Consider the following 22,921-nt stretch of genomic DNA (forward strand, 5'->3'; position numbering starts at 1 on the left):
AGTACATCAATCCCCGAATCAGCCTCAACTCAGTCAGCTGCACTTATAGCTCTTTCCTCCACACAGGCGCCAAAACCTATTTCAAGAAAGAAATAATTAAGTTCCGTTTTAGATAAATTATTATCACCATCGGTAATTAAAAGCATCTCTTACTTATATGTTCTTCCAAATGACTCTTTATTGGCAAATTCAATGCACACTCATCTGCATCTCCAACAGTTTTTCCTTCATTTGCAGCAAAGGTTCAACAACACTCACTTCCGCTGTGGAATATCTATACCCTGATAGTCATCGATTTCTCTCAACACACCTTTTCCTCATGAATATTTCTAAGAGCTAAATGCAAATCGCTCCCCTGTTCAAATGTCTACAGCAGGTATAACTGTAACTCCAAAATCTCCAAATGCACTACAACCTCGGCAGAGTCAACGGGAACTCTGATATTTTGATCTATCTCCTCAACGTAGTCATGGGCATTTGTATCATGGAATCAATTTCTTACTTTAATCAGGGTCACTCATTATAAGTGACAAGGTATTAGTTACTCATGTGTTCAGGCATTCTGGCAGACATGTCTTTTTCCTCATTAATATAGCTGACACAGCAAGACCTCCAGAAGTCTCGTCTCTTTCAACATTTACAGTAACAGAATCACCTGCAACTCCAACAATTTCAGCTGTTTCTATGACTACGATATTCAGCTCAGCCTCCAAAGGGTCAACGGACATTCCAACGGGTTCATCTCGGCCCTTGACTCAGACACAAATTTCTTCTTCACGTAAGTACATGAAGAATAATTGGGGAAAACCATGAGCCTTCATTGCTATCTTTCTCTCACATTCTTCAAATGTTTCTGCATTTTCCATATCTACAGGAGGCTCAACTGCAACCACAACAGTTTCCTCTTCTTCCACAACTGCAGTTGCAGAATCAATGACCACAAAATCAAAGCAAACTGCAACAGTTTCATCTCCATCCCACACAGGTTCAATAACAGTAACATCAGGTAAGGTATCATCAATGCTGCCACTGGTCACTGACTTTAACATTGTTCTCACTTGTCGTCTTTTCTCAGATCTCAAGAAAATATCTCCATTGCTTGAAGTTATGCAGGTGACACAACTGCAAATCTAACTCCGTCTGTCACATCCACATTCACAGCTGCACTTAGCTCCATTTCTGTTATGCTTTTCAAACACATCCACATGTCAGCCGTGAATTATAAAACCATCTTTGCAGATGCTTCAGATCTAATGACATTAGAAACAACTGCAGCAACAAGTGAATCATCAACAATTACATCAGCTATGCCTCTCCCTCTAATCAAAGATCGCCGAGGAATTTTTGCTTATTATTGGTTCTGGCATTTCCTTAATTATGCTGGCTCTCCATTAAAATTAACAGTGGCCACAACACCAAATTCAAAACCATCAGTATTTTCCACTACACTAATCCCAGAATTAGCCTCCGCTGAGTCAGCTGCAATTGCAACTTTTTCCTCCACACAGGCACCAAAGTTTACTTCAAGAAAGCTATAACTAAGTTCAGTCTAAGACAAATTATTGTCACATTATTTATGATTAACATCTCTTTCTCATATTTTCTTCCAAATGTTCCTTTATTGGCAAATTTAAAACACACTCATTTGCAACGCAAACAATTTCATCTCTTTGCTCCAATGGGTCAACAACACTCACTTCAACTGTGCAATAACTATCCCTGACAGTCATCAATTTCTCTCAACACACCTTTTCCTTACAAATATTTCGAAGAACTAACTGCAAGTCTCCCCACAGTTTAAATGTCAACAGCAGCAAATAACTGTAACTGCAACATCTCCAAATGTTGGTACAAAAACAAAGCTAACTCAACCTCGGCAGATTCAACGGAACTCCAACATTTTGATCTTTCCCATCAACGTGGTCATGAACAATTGTATCATGTAATCAATTTCTTACATTAATCAGGGACAATCATGATAAACAACAAGGTGTTAGTTACTGACGTGTTCAGGGTCTCTGGTAAATGTATCTTCTTCTGCATTAATATAGCTGACACAACAACACATCCAGAAGTCTCATCTCATTCAACATCTGCAACAACTTCATCTACTTCTACCACAAATGTATCCATCTCTGCCTCCAAAGTGTCAACGGATATTCCAACAGGTTCATCTCGGCCCGTGACCCAGAGACAAACATCTTCTTCACGTAAGTACATGAGTAATTATTGTTGAATACCTCGGACCTTCATTGGTATCTTTCTCTCACTTTCTTCAAAATGTTTCTGCATCTTCCATATCTACAGCTGGCTCAACTGCAACCACAACAGTTTCCTCTTCTTCGACAACTACACTAGCAAAAGCTAGTGTGACCACAAAGTCAAAGCAAACTACAACAGTTTCATCTCCATCCCACACTGGATCAACAGCAGTAACATCAGGTAGGGAGTAATCAATGTTACCAATATTCAGTGATGATTACAATCGTTTTTTGTAATACTGATTCTCGAATCTTCCTGCTAATATCTCCATTGCTTCAAGTGCTACAGATGGCACAACTGCAACTCGTATCCTGTCAGTTGCATCCACCTAAATTGAAGCATTTAGCTACATTTTCCTTTTGCTCTTCAAACACATCAACATGTTGACTGCAAATTATACAGCCATCTTCCCTTTACAGAAGCTTCACATCAAATGACATCAGAAAAAACTGCAGCAAGCAGTGATTCAGCAACAATTACATCAGGTGTATTTTTGCCTCTAATCATAGATTGCTCTGGAATTATTGCTTATAACAGTATCTGGTATTCTCTTAATTGTGCTGGCTCTCCTTTGACATTTATGGCTGGCACAACACCAAATTCAAAGCCATCAGGGTTTTCGAGTACATCAATCCCCGAATCAGCCTCCACTCAGTCAGCTGCACTTATAGCTCTTTCCTCCACACAGGCGCCAAAACCTATTTCAAGAAAGAAATAATTAAGTTCCGTTTTAGACAAATTATTATCACCATCGGTAATTAAAAGCATCTCTTACTTATATGTTCTTCCAAATGACTCTTTATTGGCAAATTCAATGCACACTCATCTGCATCTCCAACAGTTTTTCCTTCATTTGCAGCAAAGGTTCAACAACACTCACTTCCGCTGTGGAATATCTATACCCTGATAGTCATCGATTTCTCTCAACACACCTTTTCCTCATGAATATTTCTGAGAGCTAAATGCAAATCGCTCCCCTGTTCAAATGTCTACAGCAGGTATAACTGTAACTCCAAAATCTCCAAATGCACTACAACCTCGGCAGAGTCAACGGGAACTCTGATATTTTGATCTATCTCCTCAACGTAGTCATGGGCATTTGTATCATGGAATCAATTTCTTACTTTAATCAGGGTCACTCATTATAAGTGACAAGGTATTAGTTACTCATGTGTTCAGGCATTCTGGCAGACATGTCTTTTTCCTCATTAATATAGCTGACACAGCAAGACCTCCAGAAGTCTCGTCTCTTTCAACATTTACAGTAACAGAATCACCTGCAACTCCAACAATTTCAGCTGTTTCTATGACTACGATATTCAGCTCAGCCTCCAAAGGGTCAACGGACATTCCAACGGGTTCATCTCGGCCCTTGACTCAGACACAAATTTCTTCTTCACGTAAGTACATGAAGAATAATTGGGGAAAACCATGAGCCTTCATTGCTATCTTTCTCTCACATTCTTCAAATGTTTCTGCATTTTCCATATCTACAGGAGGCTCAACTGCAACCACAACAGTTTCCTCTTCTTCCACAACTGCAGTTGCAGAATCAATGACCACAAAATCAAAGCAAACTGCAACAGTTTCATCTCCATCCCACACAGGTTCAATAACAGTAACATCAGGTAAGGTATCATCAATGCTGCCACTGGTCACTGACTCTTAACATTGTTCTCACTTGTAGTCTTTTCTCAGATCTCAAGAAAATATCTCCATTGCTTGAAGTTATGCAGGTGACACAACTGCAAATCTAACTCCGTCTGTCACATCCACATTCACAGCTGCACTTAGCTACATTTCTGTTTAGCTTTTAAAACACATCCACATGTCAGCCGTGAAGTATAAACCCATCTTTGCAGATGCTTCAGATCTAATGACATTAGAAACAACTGCAGCAACAAGTGAATCATCAACAATTACATCAGCTATGCCTCTCCCTCTAATCAAAGATGGCCGAGGAATTTTTGCTTACTGTTGGTCTGGCATTTCCTTAATTATGCTGGCTCTCCTTAAACATTAACACTGGCCACAACATCAAATTCAAAACCATCAGTATTTTCCACTACACTAATCCCAGAATTAGCCTCTGCTGAGTCAGCTGCAATTGCAACTTTTTCCTCCACACAGGCACCAAAGTTTACTTCAAGAAAGCTATAACTAAGTTCAGTCTAAGACAAATTATTGTCACATTATTTATGATTAACATCTCTTTCTCATATTTTCTTCCAAATGTTCCTTTATTGGCAAATTTAAAACACACTCATTTGCAACGCAAACAATTTCATCTCTTTGCTCCAATGGGTCAACAACACTCACTTCAACTGTGCAATAACTATCCCTGACAGTCATCAATTTCACTCAACACACCTTTTTCTTACAAATATTTCGAAGAACTAACTGCAAGTCTCCCCACAGTTTAAATGTCAACAGCAGCAAATAACTGTAACTGCAACATCTCCAAATGTTGGTACAAAAACAAAGCTAACTCAACCTCGGCAGATTCAACGGAACTCCAACATTTTGATCTTTCCCATCAACGTGGTCATGAACAATTGTATCATGTAATCAATTTCTTACATTAATCAGGGACAATCATGATAAACAACAAGGTGTTAGTTACTGACGTGTTCAGGGTCTCTGGTAAATGTATCTTCTTCTGCATTAATATAGCTGACACAACAACACATCCAGAAGTCTCATCTCATTCAACTGCTGCAACAACTTCATCTGCTTCTACCACAAATGTATCCATCTCTGCCTCCAGAGTGTCAACGGATATTCCAACAGGTTCATCTCGGCCCGTGACCCAGAGACAAACATCTTCTTCACGTAAGTACATGAGTAATTATTGTTGAATACCTCGGACCTTCATTGGTATCTTTCTCTCACTTTCTTCAAAATGTTTCTGCATCTTCCATATCTACAGCTGGCTCAGCTGCAACCACAACAGTTTCCTCTTCTTCGACAACTACACTAGCAAAAGCTAGTGTGACCACAAAGTCAAAGCAAACTACAACAGTTTCATCTCCATCCCACACTGGATCAACAGCAGTAACATCAGGTAGGGAGTAATCAATGCTACCAATATTCAGTGATGATTACCATCGTTTTTTGTAATACTGATTCTCGAATCTTCCTGCTAATATCTCCATTGCTTCAAGTGCTACAGATGGCACAACTGCAACTCGTATCCTGTCAGTTGCATCCACCTAAATTGAAGCATTTAGCTACATTTTCCTTTTGCTCTTCAAACACATCAACATGTTGACTGCAAATTATACAGCCATCTTCCCTTTACAGAAGCTTCACATCAAATGACATCAGAAAAAACTGCAGCAAGCAGTGCATCAGAAACAATTAGATCAGGTATATTTTTGCCTCTAATCATAGATTGCTCTGGAATTATTGCTTCTTACAGTGTCTGGTATTCTCTTAATTGTGCTGCCTCTCCTTTGACATTTATGGCGGGCACAACACCAAATTCAAAGCCATCAGTGTTTTCGAGGACATCAATCCCCAAATCAGCCTCCACTCAGTCAGCTGCACTTACAACTCTTTCCTCCACACAGGCACCAAAACCTATTTCAAGAAAAAAATAATTAAGTTCCGTTTAAGACAAATTATTATCACCATCAGTAATTAAAAACATCTCTTACTTATATGTTCTTCCAAATGACTCTTTATTGGCAAATTTAATGCACACTCATCTGCATCTCCAACAGTTTTTCCTTCATTTGCACCAAAGGTTCAACAACAATCACTTCCGCTGTGCAATATCGATCCCCTGACAGTCATCGATTTCTCTCTACACACCTTTTCCTCATGAATATTTCTAAGAGCTAACTGCAAATCGCTCCCCATTTTCAAATGTCTACAGCAGGTATAACTGTAACTCCAACATCTCCAAATGCACTACAACCTCGGCAGAGAGAACGGGAACTCTGATATTTTGAACTATCTCATCAACGTAGTCATGGGCATTTGTATCATGGAATCAATTTCTCACCTTAGCGATGGGCAGGGACAGGTATATACCGCAGGGCAAAAATTATAGCTGGGGGAAAGGAAATTATGAAGCGATTCGGCAAGATTTAGGATGCGTAGGATGGGGAAGGAAACTGCAGGGGATGGGAACAATCAAAATGTGGAGCTTATTGAAGGAGCAGCTACTGCGTGTCCTTGATAAGTATGTACCTGTGAGGCAGGGAGGAAGTTGTCGAGCGAGGGAGCCGTGGTTTACTAAAGAAGTTGAAGCGCTTGTCAAGAGGAAGAAGAAGGCTTATGTTAGGATGCGACGTGAAGGCTCAGTTAGGGCGCTTGAGAGTTACAAGCTAGCCAGGAAGGATCTAAAGGGAGAGCTAAGAAGAGCAAGGAGAGGACACAAGAAGTCATTGGCGGATAGGATAAGGGAAAACCCTAAGGCTTTCTATAGGTATATCAGGAATAAAAGAATGACTAGAGTTAGATTAGGGCCAATCAAGGAAAGTAGTGGAAAGTTGTGTGTGGAACCAGAGGAGGTAGGGGAAGTATTAAATGAATATTTTGCGTCTGTATTTACAGTAGAGAAAGAAAATGTTGTCGAGGAGAATACTGAGATTCAGGCTACTAGGCTAGATGGGATTGAGGTTCACAAGGAGGAGGTGTTATCAATTTTGGAAAGTGTGAAAACAGATAAGTCCCCTGGGCCAGATGGGATTTATCCTAGGATTCTCTGGGAAGCTAGGGAGGAGATTGCAGAGCCTCTGTCCTTGATCTTTATGTCGTCATTGTCGACAGGAATAGTGCCGGAAGACTGGAGGATAGCAAATGTTGTCCCCTTGTTCAAGAAGGGGAGTAGAGACAGCCCTGGTAATTATAGACCTGTGAGGCTTACTTCGGTTGTGGGTAAAATGTTGGAAAAAGTTATAAGAGACAGGATTTATAATCATCTTGAAAAGAATAAGTTCATTAGCGATAGTCAGCACGGTTTTGTGAAGGGTAGGTCGTGCCTCACAAACCTTATTGAGTTTTTCGAGAAGGTGACCAAACAGGTGGATGAGGGTAAAGCAGTGGATGTGGTGTATATGGATTTCAGTAAGGCGTTTGATAAGGTTCCCCATGGTAGGCTATTGCAGAAAATATGGAAGTATGGGGTTGAAGGTGATTTAGAGCTTTGGATCAGAAATTGGCTAGCTGAAAGAAGACAGAGGGCGGTGGTTGATGGCAAATGTTCATCTTGGAGTTTAGTTACTAGTGGTGTACCGCAAGGATCTGTTTTGGGGCCACTGCTGTTTGTCATTTTTATAAATGACTTGGAAGAGGGTGTCGAAGGGTGGGTTAGTAAATTTGCGGATGACACGAAGGTCGGTGGAGTTGTGGATAGTGCCGAAGGATGTTGTAGGGTACAGAGGGACATAGATAGGCTGCAGAGCTGGGCTGAGAGATGGCAAATGGAGTTTAATGCGGAAAAGTGCGAGGTGATTCACTTTGGAAGGAGTAACAGGAATGCAGAGTACTGGGCTAATGGGAAGATTCTTGGTAGTGTAGATGAACAGAGAGATCTTGGTGTCCAGGTGCATAAATCCCTGAAGGTTGCTACCCAGGTTAATAGGGCTGTTAGGAAGGCATATGGTGTGTTAGCTTTTATTAGTAGGGGGATCGAGTTTCGGAGCCACGGGGTCATGCTGCAGCTGTACAAAACTCTGGTGAGACCGCACCTGGAGTATTGCGTGCAGTTATGGTCACCGCATTATAGGAAGGATGTGGAAGCTATGGAAAGGGTGCAGAGGAGATTTACTAGGATGTTGCCTGGTATGGAGGGAAGGTCTTACGAGGAAAGGCTGAGGGACTCGAGGTTGTTTTCGTTGGAGAGAAGGAGGAGGAGAGGTGACTTAATAGAGACATATAAAATAATCAGAGGGTTAGATAGGGTGGATAGTGAGAGTCTTTTTCCTCGGATGTTGATGGCAAACACGAGGGGACATAGCTTTAAGTTGAGGGGTGATAGATATAGGACAGATGTCAGAGGCAGTTTCTTTACTCAGAGAGTAGTAGGGGCGTGGAACGCCCTGCCTGCAACAGTAGTAGACTCGCCAACTTTAAGGGCATTTAAGTGGTCATTGGATAGACATATGGATGAAAATGGAATAGTGTAGGTCAGATGGTTTCACAGGTCGGCGCAACATCGAGGGCCGAAGGGCCTGTACTGCGCTGTAATGTTCTAATCTAAAAAAAAATTTAATCAGGGTCACTCATTATAAGTGACAAGGTATTAGTTACTCGTGTTCAGGCATTCTGGCAGACATGTCTTTTTCCTCATTAATATAGCTGACACAGCAAGACCTCCAGAAGTCTCGTCTCTTTCAAAATTTACAGGAACAGAATCACCTGCAACTCCAACAATTTCATCTGTTTCTTTGACTACGATATTCAGCTCAGCCTCCAAAGGATCAACGGACATTCCAACGGGTTCATCTCAGCCCTTGACTCAGACACAAATTTCTTCTTCACGTAAGTACATGAAGAATAATTGGGGAAAACCATGAGCCTTCATTGCTATCTTTCTCTCACATTCTTCAAATGTTTCTGCATCTTCCATATCTACAGGAGGCTCAACTGCAAACACAACAGTTTCCTCTTCTTCCACAACTACAGTTGCAGACTCAATCACCACAAAATCAAAGCAAACTAAAACAGTTTCATCTACATCCCACACAGGTTCAATAACAGTAACATCAGGTAAGGTATCATCAATGCTGCCACTGGTCACTGACTCTTAACATTGTTCTCACTTGTAGTCTTTTCTCAGATCTTCAAGAAAATATCTCCATTGCTTGAAGTTATGCAGGTGGCACAACTACAAATCTAACTCCGTCTTTCACATCCACATTCACAGCTGCACTTAGCTACATTTTTGTTCAGCATTTAAAACACATCCACATGTCAGCCGTGTATTATAAAACCATCTTTGCAGATGCTTCAGATCTAATGACATTAGAAACAACTGCAGCAACAAGTGAATCATCAACAATTACATCAGCTATGCCTCTCCCTCTAATCAAAGATCGCCGAGGAATTTTTGCTTACTATTGGTCTGGCATTTCCTTAATTATGCTGGCTCTCCTTTAACATGAACACTGGCCACAACATCAAATTCAAAACCATCAGTATTTTCCACTACACTAATCCCAGAATTAGCCTCCGCTGAGTCAGCTGCAATTGCAACTTTTTCCTCCACACAGGCACCAAAGTTTACTTCAGGAAAGCTATAACTAAGTTCAGTCTAAGACAAATTATTGTCACATTATTTATGATTAACATCTCTTTCTCATATTTTCTTCCAAATGTTCCTTTATTGGCAAATTTAAAACACACTCATTTGCAACGCAAACAATTTCATCTCTTTGCTCCAATGGGTCAACAACACTCACTTCAACTGTGCAATAACTATCCCTGACAGTCATCAATTTCTCTCAACACACCTTTTCCTTACAAATATTTCGAAGAACTAACTGCAAGTCTCCCCACAGTTTAAATGTCAACAGCAGCAAATAACTGTAACAGCAACATCTCCAAATGATGGTACAAAAACAAAGCTAACTCAACCTCAGCAGATTCAACGGAACTCCAACATTTTGATCTTTCCCATCAACGTGGTCATGAACAATTGTATCATGTAATCAATTTCTTACATTAATCAGGGACAATCATGATAAACAACAAGGTGTTAGTTACTGACGTGTTCAGGGTCTCTGGTAAATGTATCTTCTTCTGCATTAATATAGCTGACACAACAACACATCCAGAAGTCTCATCTCATTCAACATCTGCAACAACTTCATCTACTTCTGCCACAAATGTATCCATCTCTGCCTCCAAAGTGTCAACGGATATTCCAACAGGTTCATCTCGGCCCGTGACCCAGAGACAAACATCTTCTCCACGTAAGTACATGAGTAATTATTGTTGAATACCTTCATTGGTATCTTTCTCTCACTTTCTTCAAAATGTTTCTGCATCTTCCATATCTACAGCTGGCTCAACTGCAACCACAACAGTTTCCTCTTCTTCGACAACTACACTAGCAAAAGCTAGTGTGACCACAAAGTCAAAGCAAACTACAACAGTTTCATCTCCATCCCACACTGGTTCAACAGCAGTAACATCAGGTAGGGAGTAATCAATGCTACCAATATTCAGTGATGATTACCATCGTTTTTTGTAATACTGATTCTCGAATCTTCCTGCTAATATCTCCATTGCTTCAAGTGCTACAGATGGCACAACTGCAACTCGTATCCTGTCAGTTGCATCCACCTAAATTGAAGCATTTAGCTACATTTTCCTTTTGCTCTTCAAACACATCAACATGTTGACTGCAAATTATACAGCCATCTTCCCTTTACAGAAGCTTCACATCAAATGACATCAGAAAAAACTGCAGCAAGCAGTGATTCAGCAACAATTACATCAGGTGTATTTTTGCCTCTAATCATAGATTGCTCTGGAATTATTGCTTATAACAGTATCTGGTATTCTCTTAATTGTGCTGGCTCTCCTTTGACATTTATGGCTGGCACAACACCAAATTCAAAGCCATCAGGGTTTTCGAGTACATCAATCCCCGAATCAGCCTCCACTCAGTCAGCTGCACTTACAACTCTTTCCTCCACACAGGCGCCAAAACCTATTTCAAGAAAGAAATAATTAAGTTCCGTTTTAGACAAATTATTATCACCATCGGTAATTAAAAGCATCTCTTACTTATATGTTCTTCCAAATGACTCTTTATTGGCAAATTCAATGCACACTCATCTGCATCTCCAACAGTTTTTCCTTCATTTGCAGCAAAGGTTCAACAACACTCACTTCCGCTGTGGAATATCTATACCCTGATAGTCATCGATTTCTCTCAACACACCTTTTCCTCATGAATATTTCTGAGAGCTAAATGCAAATCGCTCCCCTGTTCAAATGTCTACAGCAGGTATAACTGTAACTCCAAAATCTCCAAATGCACTACAACCTCGGCAGAGTCAACGGGAACTCTGATATTTTGATCTATCTCCTCAACGTAGTCATGGGCATTTGTATCATGGAATCAATTTCTTACTTTAATCAGGGTCACTCATTGTAAGTGACAAGGTATTAGTTACTCATGTGTTCAGGCATTCTGGCAGACATGTCTTTTTCCTCATTAATATAGCTGACACAGCAAGACCTCCAGAAGTCTCGTCTCTTTCAACATTTACAGTAACAGAATCACCTGCAACTCCAACAATTTCAGCTGTTTCTATGACTACGATATTCAGCTCAGCCTCCAAAGGGTCAACGGACATTCCAACGGGTTCATCTCGGCCCTTGACTCAGACACAAATTTCTTCTTCACGTAAGTACATGAAGAATAATTGGGGAAAACCATGAGCCTTCATTGCTATCTTTCTCTCACATTCTTCAAATGTTTCTGCATTTTCCATATCTACAGGAGGCTCAACTGCAACCACAACAGTTTCCTCTTCTTCCACAACTGCAGTTGCAGAATCAATGACCACAAAATCAAAGCAAACTGCAACAGTTTCATCTCCATCCCACACAGGTTCAATAACAGTAACATCAGGTAAGGTATCATCAATGCTGCCACTGGTCACTGACTCTTAACATTGTTCTCACTTGTAGTCTTTTCTCAGATCTCAAGAAAATATCTCCATTGCTTGAAGTTATGCAGGTGACACAACTGCAAATCTAACTCCGTCTGTCACATCCACATTCACAGCTGCACTTAGCTCCATTTCTGTTATGCTTTTCAAACACATCCACATGTCAGCCGTGAATTATAAAACCATCTTTGCAGATGCTTCAGATCTAATGACATTAGAAACAACTGCAGCAACAAGTGAATCATCAACAATTACATCAGCTATGCCTCTCCCTCTAATCAAAGATCGCCGAGGAATTTTTGCTTATTATTGGTTCTGGCATTTCCTTAATTATGCTGGCTCTCCATTAAAATTAACAGTGGCCACAACACCAAATTCAAAACCATCAGTATTTTCCACTACACTAATCCCAGAATTAGCCTCCGCTGAGTCAGCTGCAATTGCAACTTTTTCCTCCACACAGGCACCAAAGTTTACTTCAAGAAAGCTATAACTAAGTTCAGTCTAAGACAAATTATTGTCACATTATTTATGATTAACATCTCTTTCTCATATTTTCTTCCAAATGTTCCTTTATTGGCAAATTTAAAACACACTCATTTGCAACGCAAACAATTTCATCTCTTTGCTCCAATGGGTCAACAACACTCACTTCAACTGTGCAATAACTATCCCTGACAGTCATCAATTTCACTCAACACACCTTTTCCTTACAAATATTTCGAAGAACTAACTGCAAGTCTCCCCACAGTTTAAATGTCAACAGCAGCAAATAACTGTAACTGCAACATCTCCAAATGTTGGTACAAAAACAAAGCTAACTCAATCTCGGCAGATTCAACGGAACTCCAACATTTTGATCTTTCCCATCAACGTGGTCATGAACAATTGTATCATGTAATCAATTTCTTACATTAATCAGGGACAATCATGATAAACAACAAGGTGTTAGTTACTGACGTGTTCAGGGACTCTGGTAAATGTATCTTCTTCTGCATTAATATAGCTGACACAACAACACATCCAGAAGTCTCATCTCATTCAACATCTGCAACAACTTCATCTACTTCTACCACAAATGTATCCATCTCTGCCTCCAAAGTGTCAACGGATATTCCAACAGGTTCATCTCGGCCCGTGACCCAGACACAAACGTCTTCTTCACGTAAGTACATGAGTAATTATTGTTGAATACCTCGGACCTTCATTGGTATCTTTCTCTCACTTTCTTCAAAATGTTTCTGCATCTTCCATATCTACAGCTGGCTCAACTGCAACCACAACAGTTTCCTCTTCTTCCACAACTACAGTTGCAGAATCAATGACCACAAAATCAAAGCAAACTGCAACAGTTTCATCTCCATCCCACACTGGTTCAATAACAGTAACATCAGGTAAGGTATCATCAATGCTGCCACTGGTCACTGACTCTTAACATTGTTCTCACTTGTAGTCTTTTCTCAGATCTCAAGAAAATATCTCCATTGCTTGAAGTTATGCAGGTGACACAACTGCAAATCTAACTCCGTCTGTCACATCCACATTCACCGCTGCACTTAGCTCCATTTTTGTTTAGCTTTTAAAACACATCCACATGTCAGCCGTGAATTATAAAACCATCTTTGCAGATGCTTCAGATCTAATGACATTAGAAACAACTGCAGCAACAAGTGAATCATCAACAATTACATCAGCTGTGCCTCTCCCTCTAATCAAAGATGGCCGAGGAATTTTTGTTTATTATTGGTTCTGGAATTTCCTTAATTATGCTGGCTCTCCATTAAAATTAACAGTGGCCACAACACCAAATTCAAAACCATCAGTATTTTCCACTACACTAATCCCAGAATTAGATTCCGCTGAGTCAGGTGCAATTGCAACTTTTTCCTCCACACAGGCACCAAAGTTTACTTCAAGAAAGCTATAACTAAGTTCAGTCTAAGACAAATTATTGTCACATTATTTATGATTAACATCTCTTTCTCATATTTTCTTCCAAATGATCCTTTATTGGCAAATTTAAAACACACTCATTTGCAACGCAAACAATTTCATCTCTTTGCTCCAATGGGTCAACAACACTCACTTCAACTGTGCAATAACTATCCCTGACAGTCATCAATTTCACTCAACACACCTTTTCCTTACAAATATTTCGAAGAACTAACTGCAAGTCTCCCCACAGTTTAAATGTCAACAGCAGCAAATAACTGCAACTGCAACATCTCCAAATGATGGTACAAAAACAAAGCTAACTGAAACTCAGCAGATTCAACGGAACTCCAACATTTTGATCTTTCCCATCAACGTGGTCATGAACAATTGTATCATGTAATCAATTTCTTACATTAATCAGGGACAATCATGATAAAAAACAAGGTGTTAGTTACTGACGTGTTCAGTGTCTCTGGTAAATGTATCTTCTTCTGCATTAATATAGCTGACACAACAACACATCCAGAAGTCTCATCTCATTCAACATCTGCAACAACTTCATCTACTTCTATCACAAATGTATCCATCTCTGCCTCCAAAGTGTCAACGGATATTCCAACAGGTTCATCTCGGCCCGTGACTCAGACACAAACATCTTCTTCACGTAAGTACATGAGCAATTATTGTTGAATATCTTGGGCCTTCTTTGGTATCTTTCTCTCACTTTCTTCAAGATGTTTCTGCATCTTCCATATCTGCAGCTGGCTCAACTGCAACCACAACAGTTTCCTCTTCTTCGACAACTACACTAGCAAAAGCTAGTGTGACCACAAAGTCAAAGCAAACTACAACAGTTTCATCTCCATCCCACACTGGATCAACAGCAGTAACATCAGGTAGGGAGTAATCAATGCTACCAATATTCAGTGATTATTACCATTGTTTTTTGTCATACTGATTCTCGAATCTTCCTGCTAATATCTCCATTGCTTTAAGTGCTACAGATGGCACAACTGCAACTCTTACCCTGTCAGATACATCCACATAAATTGAAGCATTTAGCTACATTTTCCTTTTGCTCTTAAAGCACATCAACGTGTTGACTGTAAATTATAAAGCCATCTTCCCTTTACAGAAGCTTCACATCAAATGACATCAGAAAAAACTTTAGCAAGCAGTGAATCAGCATCAATTACATCAGGTATATTTTTGCCTTTTATCAAATATTGCAATGGAATTATTGCTTATTAAAGTGTCTGGTATTCTCTTAATTGTGCTGGCTCTCCTTTGACACTTACGGTGCGCACAACAGCAAATTCAAAGCCAGATGCCTCTGCATCTCAGAGCTCTGCAATCTCTCACCGTTTTGGTTTAATGCTTCTTTTTTATCCTTCTTGCCAAAGTGGAGAAGTTCACATTTTCCCACATTATACTCCATTTGCCAGATCTTTGCCCACTCACTTAACCTATCTTTATCCTTTTGTAGCCACCTTATGTCCCCTTCACAACTTATTTTCCTTCCTATCTTTGTGTCATTTACAAATTTAGCAACCATACCTTCGTTCCCCTCATCCAAGGCATTTATATAAATTGTAAATTTGGGTGGCACAGTGGCGCAGTGGTTAGCAGCGCAGCCTCACAGCTCCAGCGACCCGGGTTCAATTCTGGGTACTGCCTGTGTGGAGTTTGCAAGTTCTCCCTGTGTCTGCGTGGGTTTCCTCCAGGTGCTCCAGTTTCCTCCCACATGCCAAAGACTTGCTGGTTGATAGGTAAATTGGCCATTAGAAATTGCCCCTAGTATAGGTAGGTGGTAGGGAAAATACAGGGAAAGGTGGGGATGTGGTAGGAATATGGAATTAGTGTAGGATTAGTATAAATGGGTGGTTGATGGTCGGCACAGATTCGGTGGGCCGAAGGGCCTGTTTCAGTGCTGTATCTCTAAACTAAACTAAACTAAACTAAAAAGTTGAGGCCCCAGCACTGATCCCTGTGGCATACCACTCATTACATCTTGCCAACCAGAAAATGACTCATTTATGCCTACTCTCTGTTTCCTGTTAGCTAGCCAATCTTCTATGCATGTCAATATGTTGCCCCCTACCGTATGAGTTTTTATTTTTCACAATTAGCTTTGATGCGGCACCTTATCAAATGCCTTCTGGAAATGTAAATACAGTGCATCCACCGGTTCCCCTTCATCCACTGCACATATTACTTCATCAAGAAAGTCCAATAAATTGGTTAACCTTTCTTTTTATTCATTTCTGGGATATGGGCATGGCTGTCTAGGCCAACATTTATTTCCCATCCCTAATTGCCCTTGAGAAGATGGTGTTGAGCTGCCTTCTTGAACTGCTGCAGTCCTTGGGGTGTAGGTACACTTACAGTGCTGTTTGGAAGGGAATTCCAGAATTTTGACCCTTGAAGGAACGGCGATATAGTTCCAAGTCAGGATAGTGTGTGGCTTAGAGGGGAACTTGCAGATGGTGGTCTTCCCATGCATCTGCTGCCCCTGTCCTTCCAGGTGGTAGAGGGTGCAGGTTTGGAAGGTGCTGTCAAAGGAATCGGTGGGTGGCTGCAGTTCATCTTGTAGTTGGTACACACTGCTGCAACTGTGTGTCGGTGATGGAGGGAGTGAATGTTGAAGGTGGTGGATGGGGTGCCAGTGAAGCAGGCTGCTTTGTCCTGGATGGTGTCGAGCTTCTTGAGTATTGTTGGAGCTGCATCCATCCAGGAAATGGAGAGTATTCCATCACACTCCTGACTTGTGCCTTGTACATGGTGGACAGGCATTGAGGAGACAGGAGGTGAGTTACTCGCCACAGAATGCCCAGCCTCTGACCTGCTCTTGTAGCCACAGCATTAGCCTTTATTAGTAGGGGGATCGAGTTTCGGAGCCACGAGGTCATGATGCAGCTGTACAAAACTCTGGTGAGGCCGCACCTTGAGTATTGCGTGCAGTTCTGGTCACCGCATTATAGGAAGGATGTGGAAGCTTTGGAAAGGGTGCAGAGGAGATTTACTAGGATGTTGCCTGGTATGGAAGGAAGGTCTTACGAGGAAAGGCTGAGGGACTTGGGGTTGTTTTCGTTAGAGAGAAGGAGGAGGAGAGGTGACTTAATAGAGACATACAAGATAATCAGAGGGTTAGATAGGGTGGATAGTGAGAGTCTTTTTCCTCGGATGAGGATGGCAAACACGAGGGGACATAGCTTTAAGTTGAGGGGTGAAAGATATAGGACAGATGTCAGAGGTAGTTTCTTTACGCAGAGAGTAGTAGGGGCGTGGAACGCCCTGCCTGCAACAGTAGTAGACTCGCCAACTTTAAGGGCATTTAAGTGGTCATTGGATAGACATATGGATGTAAATGGAATAGTGTAGGTCAGATGATCGGCGCAACATCGAGGGCCGAAGGGCCTGTACTGCGCTGTAATATTCTAATTCTAATTCTAATTTATGTGGCTGGTCCAGTTTAATTTCTGGTCAGTGGTGACCCCCAAGATGTTGATAATGGGGGATTCAGTGATGGTAATGCTATTGAATGTCAAGGGGAGATAGTTAGATTCTGTCTTGTTTGAGATGGTCATTCTCTGGCATTTGTGTGGTGCAAATGTTACTTGCCACTTATCAGCCCAAGCCTGGATGTTGTCCAGGTCTTGCTGCATCTGGACATGGGCTGCCTCAATATCTGAGAAGTTGCGAGTGATGCTGAACATTGTGCAATCATCAGCGAATATCCCCACTTCTGACTTTATGATGGGTTGAAGGTCATTGATGAAGCAGCTGAAGATGGTGGATCTGGGACACTACTCTGAGGAACTCCTGCAGTGATGTCCTGAGACTGAGATGATTGACCTCCAACAACCACAACCATCTTCCTTTGTGCTAGGTATGACTCCGGCCAGTGCAGAATTTTCTCCAGATTCCCATTGACTCCAGTTTTGCTCGGGGTCCTTGAGGCCATACTCGGTTAAGTGCTGCCTTGATATCAAGGGCAGTCACTCTCACCTCACCTCTGGAGTTCAACTCTTTTGCCCATGTTCGGACCAAGGCTGTAATGAGGTCAGGAGCTGAGTGGCCCTGGTGGAACCCAAACTGAGAATCAGTGACCAGGTTATTGCTGAGCGAGTGCTGCTTGATAGCGCTGTCGACGACTCATTCCATCACTTTGCTTTTGATCGGGTGTAGACTGATCGGGTGGTAATTGGCTGGGTTGGATTTGTCCTGTTTTTTGTATACAGGACATTGCTGGGTTGCTGCTAGTGTCGTAGCTATACCGCAACAGCTTGGCTGGGAAGAAATTATCTCCAATGATAGGTCGCAATATACAAGAGGACCATTCTAAGACATGTGTGCCAGGTGGGGAGTCCGTCACATGACATTGTCGCTGCATTTTCCAAAGTCCAACAGCGTGGCTGAATGCATGGTGCGCACCATCAAATCTCAAATTTTAAAATGTGGACTGACGGGACAAGATCTCAAGGTTGCAATGCTGCACCTCCAAGCTTCTCCATCGGACATTGGCTTACCATCGCCTGCAGAGTTGATGTTTGGAAGGCGAGTAAGAACTACCCCGCCCAGTCATCATTTCTCTAAGTTTTCCACAGTATAGGATATGCTTCTGTTTAAACAAGGGAAGAGAAGGCGTCGTATAATAGGCAAGCAGGACCAGAATTAGTTTGATTGTAAGTAGGGCAGAAGGTCAGATTCCTCAATCATGCGTCAGGAACTTGGTATGCGAGGATATGCAACAGCCCAGATTGTATGAGGTCCAGACACCCAATGGTGCGATTCTCAGGCAGAACCTAAGTCAATTCAGAAAGCTGTACGACAAGACTACATGTGACAATCCTGTGGCATCGCAGACACATTCAAAGACAAAGTTTGAAGATGAATTTACAGACGCTACAAGTACAGAGGAAGAACCTGCTAACCAGAGTTCTGAGTCACCATATTCTCAGAAAAATCATCAAGGCAAGCTCAGTTCTGAGAAGAGGTTTACGATAACAAGATCGGGATGAATAAGCAAACCTCCTCTACATTTTCAAGAGTGTTCAACTTTCTCACTTGTAAATAACATTTTGTTTTAATCATGTATAGTTACTCCAAACCACAACATCATTGTATACTGTACATAGGTATTTATCTTTGGAAAAAAAAGGGGGATGCTATAGTATGACCTTAAGAGCAGCCTGCCTTAAGAAGCTGTAAGTGAAGGTTACCAGAGGAAGTAATGTCATGCCATACATGACCAGAGAGTTGTGGGTGTAGCCAGACAGAGTGAGATGTGTTTAGATGTGGCTTGTGCCGTAACTGTTTGTGTGTATATATATATATATATATATATAGTATGTATATTATATATGTTCTAGTTAAAGTATAATAAAGCACACATTTTCTTTGGATATTACTTGTAGTCCTGTGAGTCTTACACTAGTTCACATATCAAAGGAACAAGTAATATTACATTATTCAGTGACTCAGCATGGTATCTTCTTTATTGTCATATCTCAGATCTTCCTGCAAATATCTCCATTGATTTATTTTCCACAGAAGGCACAACTGCAACTTTAACACTGCCAGTTGCATCCACATTCACAGCAGAATTTAGCTAAATTTCTGTTTTGCTCTTAAAACACGTCAACATGTTATCTGTGAATTATAAAGCCTTCTCTTTACAGAAGCTTCAGAGCTAATGACATCAAAAACAACTGTAGCAACAAGTAAATCATCAACAATTATGGCAGGTATGGAATCACTACACACTGCCTACAGTGAATGATTGCTGATGAACTTATTGCTTATTATAAATTTGGGCATTCTCTTAATTATACTGCCTTCTCTTCCCCACTTATAGCAGGAAAAACACCAAATTCAGAGCCTTCAGTGCTTTCTACAACATCAATACCCGAATCAGCCTCCAGAAATTCAGTTGCAATTTCTATCCGTTCCTTCCCACAGGCGCCATCACCTACTTCTATGTAATAACTATGTTCAGTATTTGACAATTATTGTCAAATTATTTTATTATTGTCAAACATCTTTCTCATACCATCTTCCAAATGTCTTTTAATTGGCAACTCCAACAGTTTTAATCCTTTCCTCTAAAGGGTGAACAACACTCACTTCACGTATGCAACAACTAATACCTGACAGTTGTTGATGACTCTCAATGCATTTGTTCGTATGACCATTTCTAAGAACACCCCACTTTGAATGTCTATGGTTGGCATAATTGTAAGTGCAACATTACCAAATCCTGCTGCAACTCAAGCTCTGTCTCAACTTCATCAGTATCAATGGCAACTCCAATACTTGTATTCATCTCAATATATTCATTTACATTCAAATTGTGTAATCCATTTCTAACTTTACTCTGGGGTCCATATGTGTCCCACTCACCTATCCCTCTGTCCTCATTGATTTAGATTGTCTCCTAGTCCACTAACAACTCAAATTTTAAATTTTCATCCTTATGTTTCAAATCTTAATGGCCTCACAACAAGAGTCCAAACCTACAATCCCCACCACCACCCCACAGCCTGCATTAAGTTATGCTCCTTTATCATTTCTGTCCTTGACAAACTCCCTGTTGTTACTACCTTTTTTAAAAAAGAAATTAACATGGGTGATGCTAGCAAGAGTGCATTTATTGTCCATCCTTAGTTAGCCTGAGGCCACTGCAGTCCTTGTGGTGGTGATGCTTCCAGAATGATGTTCGGCAGGGAATTCCAGGATTTTGGACCCAACAATGATGCTATATGTCAGGAGAGAGTGTGGCTTGGAGGGTGTTCCCACAACATTGCTACACTTGTGCTTCTAGGTTGTTGGATCACAAGAGAGGGAGATGTTATTGAATTAACTTTGTGGAATTGCTACAGTATTACCTCTAGATCATACATACTGCAGCCACAGTATGCTAGTGATGGAGAGTCTGGATACTGAGCACAGTGACAGGTGTGTCAAAATGAACTGCTCTATCCTGGATGGCGTCAAGTTTCTTGAATGTTGTTGCAGCTGTATGCATCCAGGTGAGTAGTAAGTATTCCATCACTCTGCTAACTTGAGACTTGTAGATGGCCAACAGGTTTTGAGTCATCAGGAAGTGAGCCACTCCTCAGACTTTCCAATCTCTGCCCTGCTCTTGAAGCTATAATATTGATAGGGATAATCCAGTTCAGTTTCTTTACAAGGGTAAACACAAAGATCATAATAGCGCAAGACTAGTGCGCATGATGGTGGTGCAATTTAAGATTAAAACAAATTGGCTGGGTTTTCTTGAATTTGAGATGGTCAAAACCTTTCATTTATCTGCCACATAATATTACCTACTGCTTGTCATCTCAAGCCTGGATGTTTTCCAGGTCCTGGTGTGGCTCCCATAGGCTGTTGCATTATTGGGAACTTGTGAGTGGAGCTAGGCAAGTGGAATCATTAGTAAACAGCTCCATTCCTGATCATAGGATGGAAGGAAGGTTAGTGATGAAGTAGCTGAAGATGTTTGGGCTTTGGATGCTTCCTGCAGTGATGTCTCAGGTCTGTGATCATTGATCTCCAAAGGCGCAACCATCTTCCTTTGAGTCAGGCACAACTTCAACCACTGGTAAATATTCCCTTCAAATCTGATTGACCCCATTGCTTCAGGCAGCCATATGGTCAATGTGAAACTTTTCAAAATTAATCACCCAACCTTTCTCGTGAGAATAAGTTACACTTGTGGTTAACTGCAATTTGATTCTGCAGAAACGAAGGTGCCAACCCCAAAAGTGATGTCAACTACAGCAAGAAAAGCAGCATTGTCAATGCCAATTTGGACTATAATCGTCATTGTCATGATTAGTTTTCTTCTTCTGGTTATATTCGTGGTCATAGGTTATGTGGTAAGTCTGGCATCATGTTTTAATTTATTACGTTTATCCATGTCAGCCATGACTCATTTGTTAGCTCTCCTGTCTCTGAGTCATAAGTTAGGGAGTTCTAGTCCCACTCCAGGACTTAAGCACAAAATCAAGACTTACACGTCACTGCGGTACAGAGGCAGTGTTGCACTGTCAGAGGTGCTGTCGTTCAAGTGAGATGCTAAACTGAGGCCCTGTCTGTCCTCCCAGTTGGATGTAAATAGCACTATTCTGAAGAAGATCAGGGGAGTGAACCCAATGTCCTGGCCAATATCTGTCCATCAATTGACATCACAAAAAGATTGTCTGATCATTGTCACATTGTTGTTTGTGGGAGTTGCTGTGCACAAGTTGGCTGCTGCATTTCCGACTATTTAACAGTGACTACAATTCAATGGGAAGGGTGGTATAGTGGTAATGTCACTAGACTAGTAATCCAGAGGCCCAGGTTAATGCTCTGGGACATGGGTTCAAATCCCACCACAGCAGATGGTGAAATTTGAATTCAATTAATAAATATGGAATTAAGAAGTTAGTCTAACGGTGACCATGAAACCATTGTTGATTGTTGTAAAAACCCATCTGGTTCACTAAAGTCCTTTAGCTCTGGCCTACATGTAACTCCAGACCACAGCAATATAGTTGACTCTTAAATACCCTCTGAAATGGCCGAGCAAGCCACTCTGTTGTATCAAACTGCTACGACGTCTAAGAAAGGAATGAAACCAGACGGACCACTTGGCATCAACCTAGGCACTGGAAATGACAATGGCAAACCCAGCAAAATCCTTCTTACTAACATCTGGGGGCTTGTGCCAAAATTGGGAAAGCGGTCCCACAGACTAGTCAAGCAACAGCCTGACATAGACGTAGTCACGGAATCATAACTTACAGACAATGTCCCAGACACCATCACCATCCCTGGGTATGTCCTGTCCCACCAGCAGGACAGTCCCACCAGAGGTGGTGGCACAGTGATATACAGTCAGGAGGGAGTTGCCCTGGGAGTCCTCAGCATTGACTCCAGACCCCATAAAGTCTCATGGCATCAGGTTTAACATGGACAAGGAAACCTCCTGCTGATTATCGCCGACTGCACCCCATTCAGCTGATGAATCAATACTTCTCCATGTTGAACACCAATTGGAAGAAGCACTGAGGGTAGCAAGGGCACAGAATGTACTCCAG

At 41.2% G+C, this 22,921-nt stretch overlaps 1 protein-coding gene across 1 annotated transcript; it reads left to right on the forward strand.

Annotated features, from left to right (window-relative positions):
- Positions 1-1,975: 1,975 nt before the first annotated feature.
- Positions 1,976-18,180, forward strand: LOC137352861 (mucin-22-like). The gene is made up of 14 exons (XM_068019090.1): positions 1,976-2,210; positions 2,308-2,442; positions 3,759-3,890; positions 4,852-5,094; positions 5,192-5,326; positions 8,851-8,982; positions 9,945-10,187; positions 10,278-10,412; positions 11,729-11,860; positions 12,823-13,065; positions 13,163-13,294; positions 14,257-14,499; positions 14,597-14,731; positions 18,077-18,180. The coding sequence occupies exons 1-14, from the start codon at positions 1,976-1,978 to the stop codon at positions 18,178-18,180; spliced, it is 2,379 nt and encodes a 792-aa protein (XP_067875191.1).
- The last annotated feature ends 4,741 nt before the right edge of the window (positions 18,181-22,921 follow it).

Source organism: Heterodontus francisci, chromosome 1, assembly GCF_036365525.1.
Source record: "Heterodontus francisci isolate sHetFra1 chromosome 1, sHetFra1.hap1, whole genome shotgun sequence".
NCBI lineage: Eukaryota > Metazoa > Chordata > Chondrichthyes > Heterodontiformes > Heterodontidae > Heterodontus > Heterodontus francisci.

Coding starts and splice junctions, on each gene's coding strand:
- LOC137352861 (XM_068019090.1), top strand. CDS start 1,976: ATGATAAACAACAAGGTGTTAGTTACTGACGTGTTCAGGGTCTCTGGT. Junction 5,095..5,191: donor GAGACAAACATCTTCTTCAC/GTAAGTACATGA, acceptor CCATATCTACAG/CTGGCTCAGCTGCAACCACA. Junction 8,983..9,944: donor TTCAATAACAGTAACATCAG/GTAAGGTATCAT, acceptor TACATTAATCAG/GGACAATCATGATAAACAAC.